General features: G+C 35.1%; 1 protein-coding gene across 1 annotated transcript in view; it reads left to right on the top strand.

Annotated features, from left to right (window-relative positions):
* Positions 1-20,653, top strand: part of LOC150085450 (focal adhesion kinase 1-like) — a 377,186-nt gene that overhangs the window by 224,391 nt on the left and 132,142 nt on the right. Inside the window, exon 16 of the mRNA XM_090374569.1 lies at positions 1,852-1,899. Within this exon, the coding sequence (XP_090230695.1) occupies positions 1,852-1,899 (48 nt within the window). The remainder of the gene's footprint in view (positions 1-1,851; positions 1,900-20,653) is intronic.

Below are 20,653 nucleotides of genomic sequence, written 5' to 3'. Positions count from 1 at the left end.
AATACTGATAAACAGTGCCACTAGTGAGGAGAGAGAGTAACAAATTATTTTAAAAATTAATTTGTTAGTTAATTACTCTCTTTGAAATGTGATTTAAAAAAAAAAAAAAAAAAAAAAAATGGATGAAAAGCACATCAGGCAGTAAAGTCAAATACCAAGGGTACAATCACACACTAGCATAAAATATATATAAGAGAATGGAATAGACTAGAAAAGACATGTCAGACCTAATAAAGTTAAGTAAACACAGCAAAGAATAAAATTGAGACATGATTTTGGGCATATTTGATAGTTTAAAAGAATTTGTAAATAGATAAAATAAATTAGAAAATTTAAATAAATAAAAAATATGTATATATTAAAAATATAGATGAAAGCCTGCCATATGTGATTTGCACAACATGGCTGAGTTAGTCTGTCTCAGACAAGGGTATCATGGTTTTTTCCCCTCCCAGAAACTTGGGTTTTTCATCCAGCAAATCAACGACAAAATGAAAGCAATTTACTGACATATTATAATAGGTGCAATATGTCCTAAGTTGCTGATGTGCCTAAAAGCCTACTATAACAACAGCCATATGTGAAACAGAGGAATAACTGTAAGAAAATTCCAGAAGGGGAAACTCAAATAGCCAGTGAGAAGATATGTCTCTTTTACTGGCATACAGTTATCACAACTATAATATAAATTTAGAGGGTGGCAAATAGTGAATTGTAGAAAAAGTAATGGATGAAAGGGGCACAAAGCAATAAAGTTGCTAAACTTGGCATGGGAAGCAGCAAAGACTGAAATATTTAGGGCAATCTGACACTGACTTGAGCAAACGTAGGAACTGAATTAGAATAGAAAGAGTGTTACAGAAGTGGCAATATCAAAAAAAGTGTCAGAAAATGACTGTAAACTCTATATATGGTATTGAGTGAAAGGGTGAAGAAGGTTAAATTTATAGATTAAATTAAAATCCAAAAAACAACAGGAAGTGTTGCCATAAATGTGGGGAAAACAAGTTAGGTTACGGTGGCAGGAAGGGGAAGGAAAAAACAAAGTTCAGATAATAGCAGGCACCACTTTTAAAAGTAACCACATGGAGAAGAAGAGCTTATATTATCAGAATAAACTATAAATTCCCTTTATTAGAGTAGGAGTGAAATAAATGTAATATTCTTGCTATTGCCAACCAACTGGGAAAAAAATCAACCAAAACTGTTTGTCACTCCATGTTGGCTTAAAGTTTAACACCAGCATAGCAAATTTTAAGGAAATTAATGTCTGCCCATATATATATATATATATATATATATATAATGAATAGAGTAATTTGAAGAGAGACAGAAAAGTGAAATGTCCATGAGGTGGTTGCTTTTCAGGCATAAAGTTATCACAAGTGAAGTATGCAAGATGACTGGAAGGGGGGGGGGGGATGTTCCTCCCCAACCTTTTTTTTTTTTTTTGAAAAGGTAATTTTCACACTCCGTGATCTATCCAAAAAAAATTTAAACCAAAATCATATTTCAGTCTGCCAGGCCATCTGAGTTCCTTTTAATGTTAAACAATATGCTCTCTGTAATGCTACAGTAGAGTTATGATACTTGAACAGTAAAGGATGTCATATGCCTTAAAAAAACTGAAACACAAATGCTATGCCTTGTGGTAATTGATATGTTAATAACATTAGTAAATGATTGTAGATCTGTTCCAATATTCGCATTGCTGGGATAGGTAATTAATTTAAGATATTAGTATTCTGATGTCATTGTTTCCATATATAGAAAATGAATTAAAAAGTGAATACTCTTTATTAAATTATTCTTGTATTTTTAATTTCATTAATAAATGATTTTTATTTTTAGAAGATTATGCTGAAATTGTGGAGGAAGGAGATTATTCAACACCAGCAAGTAAGTTATTTTATATGAAAGATTTAAGATGTCTTTAAGTGCCTTGCTGTTTTAATCACTAAGAAATTTTTCAAAATTATATTAAAACAATAAAACCATTTAAAATCAACTGAATTCATTAGATTTTATATTAGAATACCTACTCTGGAATTGGGATCTAGGCAAAGCAAGTTTTAAAGTAGAAGTAATTCACGAATTTCTCTAACTTTGTATATGTACTTGTGAATGAAGTCTAAATGACACACTGAATTTCCCTAAACCTATGATACAAACTCAGTTTGCCTTATTGGTGGAATGACCATGGTTCACTTTTATGTCAAAAAAATTTTAACAAATAGAATTTTTTTTTTTTTTAAAGTAATAATTATTGGATGAGAAGAAGCTGCTTAAAGAAATAAAATGTATCACATCATGATCATTGAATTTCTTAGTGATCACTATATATCATAGTATATCTATTGTGCTTATTGATGAAGCAGTTTCAAATCTGCCTTCCAGGTAGACCTAACTCACTATCATTTGAAATCTGTGCATAGCTTAAAGCAAATTATAGTTATCAAATTTAGTCTAGACAATGAGAATGCCTGCATATTATAAAATAGGGGAACCAGCTTTTTTATACCTCCACACATTTTTGCATCTTATTTTGCAGTTATGCAGTACTTGTTTTCTGTGTTTGTAGGCAAGGCTGGGGAACACCTACTACCATTTGTAACCGAGAGTAGGGAATTATTATGTTTTGCTCAACCCAACACTCTGAATCTTATTTGTTTTCATCAGCATAACTGGATATGTGGAAAATGCAAATGAAGAATGACTTGTAATTGGTGGAGGTGAAGACAGAAGCACTGCTTCATTAAAGAGATTAACAGATTTGTTGAAAGTATTCATTGCTGTTAAAAATAGATGACATTTTGTAGATCACATGCCTGTTACATCTTAACTAACTTTTCTTTCCTTGTCTTAAGATGTAGAGGAAGTTTTGTAACCACTCATGGTACATAAACAGAGAGACTTTTTTCTTCTATATTTTTTATAATGTTGGAATTTTATAAATCATACAAACTTTACAGCCATTGTATGTTTTTATTTTTAATTTCTTTCAAGATGTCAACATCTCTTTGTTGGAACCAGACAACAAGAAGTATGAGAAGATTTATATCTTCACTTAAAGTTGTTATATTTGATTAAATGACATGTCATTTGCTGTTCCATAGCTATCAACACACTGAATTTTTTTAATGGAGAATTTTTTTTTTTTTTTTTTTTTTTTGGACCATTCGCCTACTCACTGTCCTAACATACTTTACTTCCTCCTTTTTTCACAAAAAAGCTGTAAAACTATGGCATTGCCATTATATTTGGAATTTTTCTAAAAAAAAGTGAATTTTGCATGAAACTGAAATGTTAAATATACTGTAATGTGAATTTTCTCTGTGCATGTGGTATGAAGTTTAATTTCAAAGCCAAAGTCTGGATTTTAGAAGATGTCTTGCTTTTGCTGTACTTTCTGAAAATCAAAGGTTAGCTGCTGTGCTGTTTGAACAAATTAAAGATTATAAAGTACTTAACATGTTGCAGCAAGAATCCATTGTTAACCGTTTTCTACTAATCTCTGACTGTTACACAAGTAATCTGCCTGGATTGAAAAGACCCAAATAGAAGACTCAAAATAAAACTTTATAGCATGCTGGCATTTGTAAAACTTTCTTAACAATTTTTCCCCCATGGTAATCTAATCCTGCTGGTTCACAAAACCATTTTGTACTGAGTTGTAGTGATTTTGTTTTTATTATATTTATTCACTTATGGGTTTTTTTTTTTTTTTTTTGTTCATTTGATGCTGACTTTTGGAAGTTTATAACACAGCTTCCAATAAAAAAGGTTTTGTAACCATACAATTTCAAAAAAACAATAAACAAATGAAAGATGCCCACAACACAAGTGCATGAACGCTGAGATTTCAATTAGGCATCCATTTTCACAAGCATTATAACATGACTGCCAGTAGATAAATTTCCTTCAAGTTTTGTTAGCAGATAAAATATCATTGAAGAAAGAATCATGTGAAGTGGAGCCTTCCATGGAATCCTCAATTTGAGCATTAGCATTAATTGAGACATATGATGCAAGAAAGCAAGCGTATACAGAATCAGGCAAAAAAAAAACTTTCCCATTTTGTACATCCGGTCACTCCAAATGTTTGTCTAGTTCAGCCTTAAATTTATTTAATCTATCAACTTCTGCAACAGATGGAAATCTGTTCCAGCAATCAACCACCTGCTGGCTAAAGGAAAACTTCCGCACATCTATTCTGCAACTGTCTTTCCTCAATTTGAATCTATACCCCCCACCCAGGTTCTTAGTCTGAGCAAGCGGAAGTATCCCGTCAGTATTGAGCCTGCTCAAACCATTCAAGACCTTATATACCTCAGTCACATCACCTCGCAGGTGCCTAGTCTCAATCTGCTGCAGCTTGCAGAACTTAAGCTTAAGTTCTTAAGCCCTTCTCTGTACTCGTTCCAGCAGTTCTACATCCTTCTTCAAATGAGGCCTCCAGACCTTCTTATGTAAACTCTAAAAGGAAGGGGATGAATCAGATTGGTCCACTTGATATCGATGGTTCGATTGTTGATGATCCTGCTCAGATAGCAAACAAACTGAATGAGTATTTTGCATCTTCACACATGAGGAGTTATTAAGGATTGAAAATTCCAGAAGGTTATCAAATTGTAGCAGGGTGCATAATTATTTTGTAATAACTGAGAGCAAAGTGGAGGAGAAATTGTTGAAGTTAAACATAAGAAAGGCACTTGGGGTGGATGGGATCTATCCAGTTATACTAAAGGAGATGGCAAAGGAAGTAAACAAACCCTTAGCCATAATTATGAGAGCATCCTTAGACTCAGGGGAGGTCCCCATGGACTGCAGATGTATCCCTGAATTCACAAAGGGGGAAATGGAGGTGAGTGCCCCTCTGTATAAGGCAATGGTCAGTCCATGCTTTGAGTACTGCGTACAGATCTGGAGGCCTTATTTTAGGAAGGATGTAGATTTGCTTGAGCGTGTACAGAGAAAGGCAACAAGATTGGTGAGGGGATGATGGCATCCTCTTACCAAGAGAGGCTTAAATTCTGTAAATTGCAGCAGCTGGAGACTAGGCACCTGCGATGTGATCTGATTGTGAGGTGTATAAGGCTTTGAATGGGTTGAACACTCTGAATTCTGATGGGGTTCTTCCACTTGTTCAGATTACGAACCTAAGGGGCATAAATTCAAATTGTGGAAAGATAGATGTAGAATACATGTGCCGAAATTTGCCTTTAGCCAGCGGGTGGTTAATTGCTGGAACAAACTTCCATCTGTCATTGTGGAAGTTGATGGGTTAAATAAATTTAAGGAGGAACTGGACAAACATTTAGAGGGAATGGTTGTGTGAATTTTTTTTTTTTTTTTTTTTTGGCTGATGCTACATAAGCTCATATGCTTGCTTTCTTGCATCACATGCCACTACTACTACCACCACCTGTATATATTACTCAAGGTGTGACCTGACCATTGCCTTATACAAAGGGATAATCACCTTTTCCCTGATAGAAAAATTCCTCTATATTATTGACAGGACACCATGACTACTCTTGCAGACAGTCTGCACTGCTCAGAAAACTTCATATCTGCCTGCACAATTACCCCCAAGTCCTTTTCATTTTCTACCACTCTCAGTGTAATCCCACAGTTGATACGTTACTCTGGGGTTGCTGCTTCCCATATGCAGTACTTTACATTTGTCAATGTTAAACTTCAGTTGCCACCTCTCAGCCCATCTGCTCAACTATTCTAGATCCTGTTGCAGCAACATACTGTCATTAGCAACCATGCTGGTCTGCAAACTTGGACATTAAGCCTGATATACCACATCAATATCATTAATAAATACAGAAAACAACACTGAACCCTGGGGGATTTTACTAATAACATTAGTTCATGGAGAGCAGTGTCCATTGATTACCACGCTGTCTTCTCCCACTGAACCATTCCTTTATCCATAGCAGCAATTTGCCTCCAATGCCACACTGGTCCAGTTTGTGCAGCAGTCTTCCATGTGCAATAGTATCAAAAGCCTTTCTAAGATCCAAATATATGATATAAAAATTATTCTTTGCATCCAGTTCCTTTGTGACCACATCATAGTATCCAATCAAAGTGGTTAGACGAGACATCACCTTAACAAACCCAATCTAATCTGTGTTCGAGCTATAAATGAAGATCTTGTCTTGATGATCCTGCATTACTTCTTTAACCAGTAATGCTATTATTTTCCCCAGAACAGAAGTTAAACTAATGTAAAACTAATGTAATTACTTGTGTCGTCCTTTGATCCTCCTCTGAGAATTGGAGTCACATTTGCACATCTCCAGTCTATGGGCACCTCCACTGAGTCCCAGGAAGCTCTCATAATTATGGCTAAGGGTTTGCTTACTTCCTTTGCTGCCTCCTTTAATATAACTGGATAGATCCCATTCACCTCAGATGCCTTTCTTATGTTTTTCTTCAACAATTTCTCCTCCACTTTCCTCTCAGTTATTACAAAATCATCTAGCTTAAAAGGCCTCCATAGCCGAGTGGGCAGGAGCAGGAGTGCAGTAGCACACGCTCTTTGAGTAGACCGGGGTTCAAGCCCCTAACTGCTGAATACGGTCGATCTGCCAACCCGCACTGGACCAGCGTGGCAGATTATGGTCCATTTCCCTCAGCATGAATTGTTGAGGAGACTTCCATCCTGCAGTGGGTTGATAATGGCTGCACTTTACTTTTTTTTTTTACATCTAGCTCACTGCCAGAGTTTAATTCACCTCTGGCATTCGCCTCCCTGAATAATTCCTCATGTGTGAATGTAGATGCAAAATACTCATTTAGTTTGTTAGCTACCTGAGCAGGATCAACAACAGTTGAACCACCATATGTCAAATGGACCAATCTGATTTATCCCCATCTAGAGTTTACATAAGTAAAGAACTCTTTGCTGTTTTTCTTTGCATCCTTTGCCAAGGATTTCTCATAATCTGCCTTTGCCTGCCTAACCTCCTTTGTGATTTGGTTACAGACCAGCTTATATCTATCATAGGCTTTCGTGTTACCTGTTAATTTATATGTATTCCATGCATTTTTCTTCTCTGCCACATGTCTCCTTAGTTCATCTGACATCCATTTAAGCCTAAACCTTGAACAATATTTCTTAGTTGGTATGAAAAGCCTAGTAGCATCCAAGATTAATTCTTTATATTCTTCCCATTTTGAATTTGCTGTTAGTAACATCATCAGTTGGTGCCACCATATAGAATTTAAATACTTTCTCAGACCACTGTAGTCACCTTTACGAAAAATCCTTCCTTTACCCCTGATGGTAGTTACCTCTTTGAGTAAATCCCACTTCAGCACACTGTGATCACTGCCACCTAGTGGTTCCTTTATCTGCAGATTCTTAATGCATAAAGAATCACTACTGATAATCAGATCAAGATTATTACTCCCTCTATTTGTCTCCCGAACATGCTGCTATAGAAAACAATCATACAATAAATCCACAAAAGCCATGCTAGTGTTGTGTGATCAACCCACAAATTCCAGTCAATATCTGGGAAATTAAAATCCTTCATTATAAGACACTTTGATTTACTGTCCTACTCTATTTCTCTTATTTCATTAGGCCTATAACACACTATTGCTCTCAATGTTGCTTTCCCATGCTTATGTCACATCAAACTGACTCAACACTACACTCTCCAGCCATGTCGACTGGCTGTACTTCCTTGGATTTTGTGTTTCTCAACTAATAGCATAACCCCTCCTCCCTTCTTATCTTGTCTATCCTTCCTGCACACATTGGACTCCTCAAATTCCTTTTCTGCATTCCTTATATCTGTGTGATATCACGTCTCTGATATCCCAACAATATCTGCCTTTCATGTTTTGACTAACACCTCAAATTCATCAAATTTATTTACCAAACTCCTAGAATTGATATACATGCAAGTATACATGCACCTGTTCCTATTCTTAGCTACCATTACACAGCCCACGTATTTACTTGTTCCTCAGTGACTCCCAGCTGTCTCTGAAATTCCCTTCACCTTGTTTTCGAGACTGATCTTTATTCCAATAGAAGCAGTGCAAGAATTACTTTCACCTCTGCCTGTTAATTTATTAGTCCATGTATCCCCCCCAAGCTAGCAGTTTTCTGATCAACCTAACATTATACCATATTTCTTCGATTCTAAGACATCGTCGATCGTAAGACGCACCTTAATTTCAGACAAAAAAAGCTTTGATTCTAACAAATAAATAAATAAAACACTAAAATAAATCTAACAAATATTTTTATTATAATAGAATTCAATTTACTATCAACAATAGTACCGGTATTTATCAGTAGGTATATTATTTATCACTTCCTTCTGAATCTTCTGAGCGTCAATATCTGCATCTGAATCAATATCAGTGCCTACTTCACATTCAGGGTCCTTCTGAGCCGTCGTTATCTTCATTATTCCACAATATATCATCTTTTGAGCCATCGAGAGTGTTGGTGATGCAGCATTTTTTAAATGAGTGCTTTACTATCTTTCTGGGATCAGCTTCCAAGCTGTTGATACCCGTTCTGCCAATTTTGATGCCGCCGCTTTCTTAATTTTTCTGGAAGGTTTCAGCAGAAGGTTGTTGGTCAACAGCCAGGATTCATGTTCCTTTTTCAAGTAATCCCTAAATGGTTTGTTGACTGAAACGTCGAGTGGCTGCAGTTGGCTAGTCATGCCACCAGGAATCACAACCAAGTCACCACATTTTTGCATGATTTTATTTTTGACACGTTCGAACAAATGTCCACGAAATGCATCAAGTACTAGCATGCTGGGCGGGTTACGAAGACTTCCAGCCAGTCTTCCATAAGCTCTGCCGACATCCATCCATTTTTTTGTGCACGCACAATAACATCTTTGGGGAAAATTTCATTCTTCGGTATGGTTTTTTTATTTGAAATTAAATATTTTTTTTTTTTTTTTTTTTTTTTTTTGATTTGGTAGTTGTTGGCGCATCGGCTTCTGTGTCCATATTGCACCTCCCAAGGTTTTTTTTTGCAGTACTTTGATCCAAACCCGAGGCGGGAATCGAACCCGCGACCTTTGGGTTGCCGGGCAGGTACTTTACCCACTCGGCTAGCCCGGTCGGCGAAATTAAATATGGTGGCAACTTTCGACTATCAGCGGTGATGCATAGCATCACAGTGATATGTTGTTTTTCATAGCCCGTGCTTATAATCTTGATTTCTTTAGTACCTTTAGCGTTGACTGAAATTTCGAGGCATATCGAAGAAGACTGGGGTTTCATCAGCATTTCCAGTTTGACTAAACTCATAGTTTATTTTTTTCCTTAATTTCATCACCTGTCGCTGAAAGTTAATCAGCTTCTGTTGAAAGTCTGTAGGAATTATTTGACAGATAGATGTTCGGCGCCTTAACGATAATCCCTACGACGCATGGGTCTGTCGCATCAGACGCGACTGCCTTTAAAAATTATTTTCTCTATTCTGAGGGACTTGGCAATTTCTCCAGCTTTCAATTGCATGGCTTGTCGAGTGATGGGTAATCCTTTTGCGCATGTCTCCATTAAAAAACGTATCACAGCTTCATCGACTTGTGGAAATCTTCCGTTCTTAGGTCCTGTAAAGGACTTGGTTGTTGCTTTGCACGAAAATATGGAATTGTGATCATTTCTCCAACGACGAACATTTACTTCACTAATGTCAAAATGTCAACCCGCAGCTCTATTTCCATGTTCTTTTGCATACGCAATAACTTTTCGTTTCAATGCAGCTTCGTAGTGCAATCTTTTTTGACATTTTAATGTGCAATAAGGGATCAAAATTAATGAAATACAGTAACTCCACTTCTTACGTACTTTCAAAGATACAAACAAAACTTCCTAATTTTCGCTGAGCGAGCTCCACTATAATGAAATAACGGTGGCTTCACATTTTGAAAGCACGTGAAATCACCCACGCCACTTTATTCTCCAATGGAATTGGAGAATGCGATAACGGTCAAACTTGGAGGAGGGGTTTCCATGTAAAAAACAAACGTGTGGTGCTGTGCAAAGCACGGGAAAATTTGAAAAAAAACTGCGATTGTAAGATTCCATCAATTCTAAGATGCACCCCATTTTTATAGACGTTTATGGGGAAAAAAGTGCTTCTTAGAATCTAAGAAATACAGTGTGTGTATATATATATATATATATATCAGGGTGGTCCCACAAGTTTCATTACTAGCCATGCAGCATCTAATGCTTTAGGCCCACTGGAGAACCGCCATGCCAATATTGCTGTGGCGCAACGGACTGTACTACACATAACACACTAGACCTTGATACTCACCATGGCACGCAACCAGCCACCATACAGGCTAAGGATAGATCTCCTACAAATAATCTCTTAAAATTCAACACCTGCAATAATACACGCTGTCAAACTTGCCCTTCTATGAATACCAAACATCTCACTAGCTGTGCTGAAGCTCCTACCTTTTGCCATGCTAGTGGCATCGTCTACCTTATCACATGCAATACTTGCGTTGCTAAATACATAGGACAAACTGGAGGTGAACTACACATTAGAATTAATACGCACAGATCACATATCAAAAATAGTGTCAACTTAAAAGACATAGAAATACAACATTTCCAGTTGCATAACTTTAATGACATCACTATCACCATTTTAGAAATAGAGCATAACTATAGCTCCAGGCTAGAATTAGAAAACATTAACATACTGAAATATAAAACACTCTATCCTTATGGATTAAACAGCTTATTTAATGGGCATTGTTACACCAATATATCAACAGATGCTTGTGTCTACAACCTATTCCACATGGTCAAAAGACCTATATTCAAAAATGTAAAAGCCACCTCTAACAATACATCCAATACCTCAAAAATACTACACACTAACATCATTACTCTGGGCAGATTTGCTGATGTATTAAGTTCATGGGACAAACCTATCATACCAGTTAAACATATACATGATACCATCTTCGGTTTAAAACTGAGTAAACTTAGAGCCTTAGCTAAAATCAATGCTACATATAACCATAATAACATACATCTGAATCACTTACTCAACGATATCTTTAAATACAGATTTAGTAAGTATTGTAAAGCCACCAATGAATATATTAACATTAAATTTAGCTATAATCTGTTGGATCATATAAACTTATGAATATATACAAACACAATCTGCCTATTAACAATTTAAAAATCAGTACAAGATTCAGTTACAATAAACCAATAGGTCTCACAGTCTGTAATTATAAGCAGGTTGCCTGCAACCTAGAAAGGAGTGATATTGAGGCCGAATGTTTTTGCCATTTGCCTCAATATCATGCTTATGTGGACAAAGATCACAAGCACATTATTACAGGTGACCTTAGCATCATTACTGAACCTGAACTACGCACCCTACTTTCCTATGGATTTAAATTTAGGCCCAGCACTATATGTAACACCAATAAGATGTATAAACAAATATACCAAGACCTCATGCAATTTTGCCTAAAATTAGCATATAAATATAATATACCATTAGAAGCTTTCCAAAAATGGATATCCCTTACTTATCAAACTATTTATAAACAGCTTGGTGTCTTACACAAAAATATACAGCCTGCCAAGACTTTTGACTTGGGCAAAGTAAAGCAACAATTAAAAAAGTTACAGGCTATGTTTATCATTACTACCATAGACAAAGCAGCCAACAACTACTGCCTCATATGCAAAAAATTCTATACTACCACTGTGCTTAACGAACTGAACCACAGTTCTACGTATAAACTGGAGCCCATTAAAAGCACCACCATTACAAAAAAATTACTGGCTATACATAAAAAATTAAAATTAAATAACCCTAACACTAATTTTCCATATGTATACTGTATACCAAAATTCCACAAAAAACCTACTTGTTTCAGATTTATTACCTCCTGCAGGAACAGTTACGCAAAAATTCCACATAAAAAACTGGTTGAACTACTAAGTATTATTTTTAATAACATTGACAATTCTAGAGTCATCCTCAATAATAACCCGATTCTGGAATATTTAAAATACAACAATCATACCACTGAACATGTCAGCACTTATGACTTCAAAAATCTGTTTACCAGTATTCCGCACGATAGTTTAAAACACGTTCTCAGTCACTATTACACAGAATATAATAACATATTACCATGCAAGCAACAATACTGGAATGACTTGATAAATATTTGCATCTTCAACAGTTACATCTACAATGGTACCAATATATACAAGCAAAAAACTGGGATTGCAATGGGTGCTTGTAGTTCCAGTCTGGTTGCCAATCTTTACCTACACTACTTCGAAACAAGTATTATCAAGGACATAACTTTGTACAGATACATTGACGATTTAATTGTTTTTAATCATCCCAACTTTCTCACCGAATTTGGCAATAATTACCCATCGGAATTAGAAATAGTTGCTACCAATAAAGATGGCACAAAAACAGCCACTTACCTGGATATTAACATACAGGTGCACAACAACAAAATAGATACCAACGTTTACGACAAACGTAATGTGTTTGGATTTAAAACTATTGACCTCACCAACTGGCATTCAAATATCTCATTAAGAATTCATAAAAATATAATCGTGTCACAGAGCATTAGAATAATTAAAATATGTAATAACGCTGAATATATAATCAGCACACTTATCGATTTTAAACACAGTTAACTGAGAACAGATTCCCGGAACGTTTCATTAATATAAACCTACATACAGCTATGTTGATAGCCTTAAACAAATACCATAATCACTTTGACCACTATTATATTATACCTAAAGTTTTGCGGAACTAACTCTTTACCCACTGGATTATTTACGGTTGACGGTTTCTACAGAGCCTGTACATATGTAAATAAGGCACTGCCTCAGAAGCATATTTAATACAGCTTACGCTCATTGAAAAAGTTGTACCTGTATTTGCTTCTGAAGTAGTAATTAATTCTTGGCTTCCCCCTTAGCCATTTTCTTCTTTCGCTTCTTATGAGAACCTCTTATCCTATTTCATTTCTAAATTTCGCCGCTAAATATTATTAATACCCCTTATTGCTATGTGCTAAGATTACTAGAGGGCGTGTGTGCTAAACTGTTTTAAACTAATTATTTCTCACCTAACCACATGTCAGTACGAGGGTGCTGGCACCCGCTATCTACGTATATAAATCAACACTTGCTCTACAACGTGGTTTTTTTCTTGTTTCTTCTTCGAGGTATGTCTGCTTCTCTCGCTATACCACGCTGTAAGTATCTAGGAACTAGCCTTTCCTGTCCACTTCATTTCCATAATATATCTTATTTTATTTTATTTTATTCTATACATTATCCAAATTTTGCTGCATTATACTATTGATATACCAGGATCTCTTGCTATAAGGGACGGGAAGTTACGCCCCCGGTATTATCCGACGTACAATTGCATTATTACCTTTCCTTTACTTTAACTATTTGCTATCTTCTTCTACTGTTCTTACCTCATGAACTATTAGAGTAATTTGATGGGGATTGAGGTACTATTGCTCTTCTTACACCCTATATCCGTTCTCCTCTTTTAGCTGTTGCTCCTTTGTCATCCACTAACATGATTGGTTCTCAACTACCACTATTATTCGTCTTTCTGCTTGATTCATTGTCTTGGCTATCGGTCGGGCTAAGGTCATCCAGCCTGTTAACTACCTCAAATTCGTCTAACTACCACAAAATTCGTCTAACTTTAACTTAGTTACCATCATTATAGTTATCCTTCTTTTTGGTATCTTTTATCACCATTCGGCATGGACTAACAGGCAGATGATATCAGAAACTGATAGCTCGCTAATTGTAGGAGGACACATTGAAGGGGTTAGCCCTTGATAAAGTCCCTTTCAATGTGTCACCTTTTTCCTATAATTGGCATGACATATGTATTTAGTTATTATTTTCTACATTTATGCTTTATTGATTATTTTGTTTTTTCAATATTTGTTATTTCCATTATTTATGCGTATCCTTACCCAGTTAGAACCATGGACTAGTTATAACTATTATAGCGTTTAGTTGCCACCAGCTTATATATACTTGCCTTTAATAAATTGCACGTTTAATAACTGCTCAAACAATAATAAGACTGATGTAATGTTCTATCTAGACATTCATTGATGGCATTAATCAGTTCTTCTCCTCCTTTCAGTTTTTAGTTCTTTTTATTGTATAATTTGCTATAATAACTGTTTATTTTGCCATAATAATTGTTAATTTATTTGCTATATTCATTATATATATATATATATATATATATATATTTAAATAATGGCTTAAAAGTTTAACATAAAAAAATAAAATAAATAAATATTAAGCTATCATTAAAGGCAGCAAAATGCACATTCTCCACACGAAGCCCAGATATATCTGATAATTCAAAATAAAACATAAGCCAGTAGTATGGCAAAACATGTAGAGTGAAAAATAAACAAAAATAATGTAAAATAAAATAAACCAAACAACTTATTACCTTTACTTCCCCCAAGCGGGGGAAGTAAAGGTAATAAGACATAAACAGTAGCCGATAGTCCCCCTATATAATTTAGCACTTTAAATCCAATTAATAAAACCGATATAGAATTTAAAATGCCAATTATAATATGATTTAGCGGTACCCCCCTCGAAGGTACTAGTTCCGAAAAATGTGAAATATCACCAAAAAGGGGTTAAAAGAACTACTAAAAGAAAAACAAAATATCAAAATAATAGACTGACCATTATGCCCCATATCGATGGAGGACCACGGAACTAATAATGGTCATGGAATCGCTGCATTTCAATCGCTATACAAATTGTCGCAAAGGCGAAACAATTGAAAAACCAAACCACCATTCCTCCTCCGATCGATTCACCAATGTAGAGGATTTGCATGCCGGTGGTCCTTATGCAGCGAGAAATAATTTATAGAACAGACAGCACTTTAGATCAGAGCCACAACACTTTTCGCTCTACATTTTTTGCCATACTGCTGGCTTATGTTTTATTTTGAATTATCGGATATATATATATATATATATATATATATATATACACACAGTCGAACTTCCCTATAACGAATTTGATAAATCCAGTGAAAAAATTCGTTATAGAGAAATTTCGTTATACAGAGAATATCTTTTTTTATTAGAAATTGTTATCTAATTAGAAAATGAAAACGAATCTACATTTATTTTTAATGTATTTTATTTCAAAAACATACTTATTTAAATTACATTTACACAATTTTCGCCAGTATCACAAATTAAAAAAATCTGTAATTTTCGTTTGCACAGTACAATTAAAAAATTGTCCTGATTCTCAAAGAAAACTTGACATTTATTCATAGCATTAAAAACATTATCAGGAACATTTTCACAAAACTCTAGACCCATACGAACCGTTAATCATTTCTTCGCGAGTTGGCTTTTCTACGGGTTGTTCTGATGCGTCATTGTTAATTTCTTCGTGATCATTGTCGCGTTTAACACTGTTCAGCAGTATTTCATCTTCATTTGGATGTTCTGCTGCGATCTACATAAACATAACTATCCAGTATTATTTCATTTTCGATGTTTCGGGGCGATTCTAATAATGTCCAAAAGTTTTTTCAGTTGTAAAAGGGGCAGTTCATCTTGTTCGACTTCTGTATTCAATGGAAATCCCGCTTTAGAAAAACAATTTTGAATAGTATATTCAGTGACATTGTTTGTCCAAACTTTTGTCAGTTCAGAGATGCAATTTCTAAGGTTAATTGTAACCTCCAAGTTTCTATTTTCTGATAACGCATTGACAATCTTCATTATTATTCTCTTTTGATAATTAAATTTGAAATTTTTAATAATGCCTTGGTCCATTGGCTTGAGTTTTGACGTTACATTTGGTGGTAAAAACAACTTTGCACTTTTAAGTTTGGCTGGATGTGCCGGACAGTTGTCAGTTACCAACATGATTTTCCTTTTTTTCTTTTGTTATACGCTTGTCTAGTTTTAATATCCATTCTTCAAAAATATCACTTGTCATCCATGCTTTTTTATTAAAAGGTGTAGTCAACTTCCAAAGATTTTGTGCCTCTAAAACACTTGGATTTTTAGTTTGATATTCCGACGACTAAAAGTCTTAATTTTTCACTTCCTGTCATATTTGTTCCAACTAGCACAGTGATTCTTTCTTTGCTTTGTTTTCCGCCAAAACATTTATCATCCTTAAAAGCAAGTGTTCTATTCGGTAAACATTTAAAGAATAAACCCATTTCGTCAGCATTAAAAACATCCTTACCCTCATTCTTCCAAAATCTTCTTTAAGGTATTGTTCCTTCAACTGTTGCAATCTTCTTTTGCTTACATTAACACTTTCTCCACAAATAACCTTTTCCGCAATTCTGTGGTGCTTCTTAAATTTATCTAGCCACCCAGTGCTCGCATTAAATTCTGTATGTCCAAGGGACTGCAAATTTCAGAGTTTGTTGCTTAATTATTAGGCCTGATATTGGGATATTCTTTTCACGTATCATTTGCACCCATTTTAGAACAGCTTTATCAACATTTTCATATATACACAACTTAATTCGCTTCTTGTCTGCTTCTCCTTCAATTGCATTTAAAATTGATTCTCGATTTTTTTTTTTAAATCGTAGATAAACTGCATGCAGATATGCCATATTTCTCCGCAACATCTTTTTCTTAAAACCCTGGTTAATATCATAACAATCTTTGCTTTATCATTAATACTTAAACACTTTCTCTTCGACATTGTTTTCGCAATTGTAAAAATTACTGGACTGCAGCTCTTGCCGATACATACACCGCAAACTTCGCTGCGCTGGCCATATAGTTGAATTGTTAGTACAGGTACCGCCTACTCAATGACGTTCGCTTGCCAATTCAAGTATTCAGTATCACTCCCTTTGAAGAAATATACGATTTTATGAATTTCTTTTATTCTGCTTTCGTTCATATATACACGAAAGAAAATTTATGATTAATGTATGCTGTATGTTACTTTTCAGAAAAAAAAAAAAAAATACAAGAGCATATAGCCTATGTGATTGATGACGAACGAAATTAAAAAAAAAAAAAAATCATGAAACCTGGGAGTCCAGTTAAACGAGAACGGACATATCATAATGATTGACATGAAGGTCACGTGGTACAATTGAGGTGAGAAGCGAATGTCATTCAGTAGGCATTACTAAAAACAGACTATGGTAGCATTCTATGTATTGCCGCCACAGCATGCTAAAGGTTTACCGCAGTGAATTTCGTTTTCCCCTGAGCCAACATCAATTTACAAATCAACCCTATTTATTGTAAAGTTTACGACCACAATTAAGAAAACCCATTTGGTTTAATAACTGTAACAAAAATGAAACAAAGACCTTCCTACGGGTGTCAATGGCCACAAGTGTTCACTAAAAGGATGATTATTTAATTCCAGATGATAATGCGCAATTTCGGAAGAAAGGAGGCAGTATATCTGAGCGGCTGTTTAAGCAGTAAATGCTTGAAAATCTTCAAAAATGCTTTTACTAATTTTTTTTAAAAATTTCTTATAGAGAGACTAATACTCCGTTATATGGGGTTAATTTTACATGTAATTTCGTTTCAAGGTGTGTTTCGCAAAAAAATTCGTAATATAGAGAAGTTTGTAATAGAGAAGTTCCACTGTGTATATATATATATATATATATATATATATATATATTATTATATATATTTTTTTTTCAAAAATAAAAATATTTGTGAGTCCTTAAGTATGAGAGTGTTCCTTATTGTTGGGAACAGAGAATGTTTTCCACTTCCTATAAATGAGAATTAGCAGATTGTGGCCTGGATAACTTAGAATACAATATTCCCAGGGTCATCTGAGAGTTAAATGTGCAATATGGACAGACTATTTCAAGAATAATCATGGTGTAAAACATTTTCCTACATTGCAGTTGTATCATTAAAATAGAAAAAAATTTATATATACAGTAGACTCTTGATTTTCCGGGATAGATGGTAAAAAACAAATCCCGGATAATCGATTTCCTGGTTAATCCAAAAATACAAAAGTCCTCGACATAACGTAATTATTATTGACAAATCTGAATTCAGCACATACTTGTTAATCTTTGACCATTTTCATATATTCTTATTAGTTTAATTTTCTGATCCAAATCGATCGCTTTCCTTTTCTTGGTAGATTTAGTTGTACCGCTGTAATTATTCTCTTAGTCGGCACCACGATAACTGTCAAAGTGAAATTTTCTGTAAAGAACTTCACAGGGTTAAGGCGAAAACTTACTATTATCACTCCGTGCGAGCTCACATTTTTATAAAGCACATTTCTTGAGGTCACTGCCATAAAATAATAAAAACAATTTGCGCTTTCTGTGTTATTGGGCTTTTCTGTCACTGCAATTCATTATAAATGGGTATTAAACTTTATCTTATTCTATTTGCATTAATACCTATACCTTCAATTGTGTGGGTTTTTATGTTATTATGTTGAAGTGTGCATCCCCTTCACAGAAATCTTCAGTCATGTAAAAAAAAAAAACTAAATAAATTGTAAGAATCTCTCTACTTTCCTATTTTTTTGCTTGTTACTCCGTATCTCACTTGTGCAATTTGTGCATGCCGTGATTGTCGTTATTGATTGCTTATTATTATTTATTTTATTATTATTATTTTTTTTTTTTTTAACTTTTACAATCCTAAAAAAAAAATTTACATAAATCACTAGTTGCGTAAGTCGGGGACTTACTGTATCGAAAAATGTTCGTCAACCTATGTAAAATATATGGTAATAGATATAAAACGAAAAAAACTTACATGCCCTACTTGCCTGTCCAATGCGATGCTTCCCTTTATTTTTTTGTGATGTTGATTTTAAATCTAATAGCTTGTCTGCACAGTGGTATCGTCACCGTCCTTCCCACACCGGGTTCAAATCCCGTCGATGACGCGAGGAACTTTAATGGGCTTTTTTCACTCTGTGGCTGAGTTAGTCGGTCTCAGGTGTAGGTTGCAAGGTTTTTTCCCCCAGAAACTAGGATTTTTAGTCCAGCAAACAGACAAATCGACCATAGAACACATGCAATTAACAGACATAAGACACAGCATGGCAGATGAATTTAATTATTCGGGTGGCCTAAATATAATATAATCATTATAATAAATCTAATAGCTTCCCTTTATTTTTTACGATGTTACGTGTATGGTTTGGTCACCAACATTATAATGATTCATTAGAGATTTAACGGATGCACCGCTTTCAAACTTTTGAATAATTTCAAGTCTTTGTTTAACTGAAAGCGCAACCTTTTTTGCGTTTACCCATCATTTTTGCTATTTCTAAACAAAAAAAAAATATATATATATATATATGTACTATAAATAAAATTTTGACATTCATGACATAAATAACAAAAAAAATTGCCTTTTGCAGTGGAATGGAACACGACAATCGATGCGACGCACTTAAACAAACTAAACGTTTGGTCCGTTTTTTTTTTTTTTTTTTTTTTTAGTGGCGGGTTCTAGTTATAATTTGAATTTTATGATTTTTGGTTGATTTTATTTTTTTAATTTGGAGTCTTGAAGTGTCCCGGTTAATCCGATCCCGGTAAATCGAGAGTCTGCTGTATATTTTTCTTAAAATTTTTAAAATAAATTTCCACACATCTATTCTACAACTGTCTTTCCTCAATTTGAATTTATGCCCCCTAAAGTGCATAATCTCAGTAAGAGGAAGAATCCCATCAGCATTCAGCTTGCTGAAACCATTCAAAGCCTTATACATCTCAATCAGATCACCTCACAAGTGCCTAGTCTCCAGATGCTGCAATTTGCAAAACTTAAGCCATTTCTTGGTAAATGCACTCTATTGTTCTTGTTGCCCTTCTCTGTACTCATTCCAGCAGTTCTACACCCTAAAATGAGGCTTCCAGTCCTGTATAAAGTACTCAAGGTGTGGCCTGACCATTGCCTTATACAAGGGGATAATCACCTCCTTTTCCCTTCTAGCAAAATTCCTGTATATCATTGACAGGACCCCATGACCTGCGCCGACCGGGCTAGCCGGGTGGGTAAAGTGCCTGCCTGGCAACCCAAAGGTCGCAGGTTCGATTCCCACCTCGAGCTTGGATCAAAGTACTGCAAAAACCTTGGGAGGTGCATTATGGCCGCAGAAGCCTATGCGCCAACAATTACCAAAAAAAAAAAAAACCATGTCCTGCTCTGGCAGCCTGTCTACACTTTCCTGAAAACTTCATATCTGACTGCACAATTAACTCCAGGTTTCTTTCTTCTCCACTACCCTGAGTGTAGTACTGCACAGTTGGTATATTTCTATAGGATTACTGATACCGATATGTAGTAATTTGCATTTATCAATGTTAAACTTCAGTTGCCACCTCTCAGCCCAACTTTTCTAAATCCTGTTGCAGCAGTGTACTGTCACTACTGTCATTAACAACCCTGCCAACCTTTGTATCATCTGCAAACTTGGACATTAAGCCTAATATACCTTCGTAACCGAGTGGTCAGGAGTTGGAGTACAGTAGCACATGCTCTTTGAGTAGACCTGGGTTCAAGCCTCTAACTGCTAAATACGGTCGATCTGCCAA

Source organism: Mastigoproctus giganteus, chromosome 5 (assembly GCF_048544385.1).
Source record: "Mastigoproctus giganteus isolate SK-2022 chromosome 5, ASM4854438v1, whole genome shotgun sequence".
NCBI lineage: Eukaryota > Metazoa > Arthropoda > Arachnida > Uropygi > Thelyphonidae > Mastigoproctus > Mastigoproctus giganteus.
The sequence above is the reverse complement of the archived record's forward strand: the minus strand, read 5'-3'. Positions and strand labels throughout refer to the sequence as shown.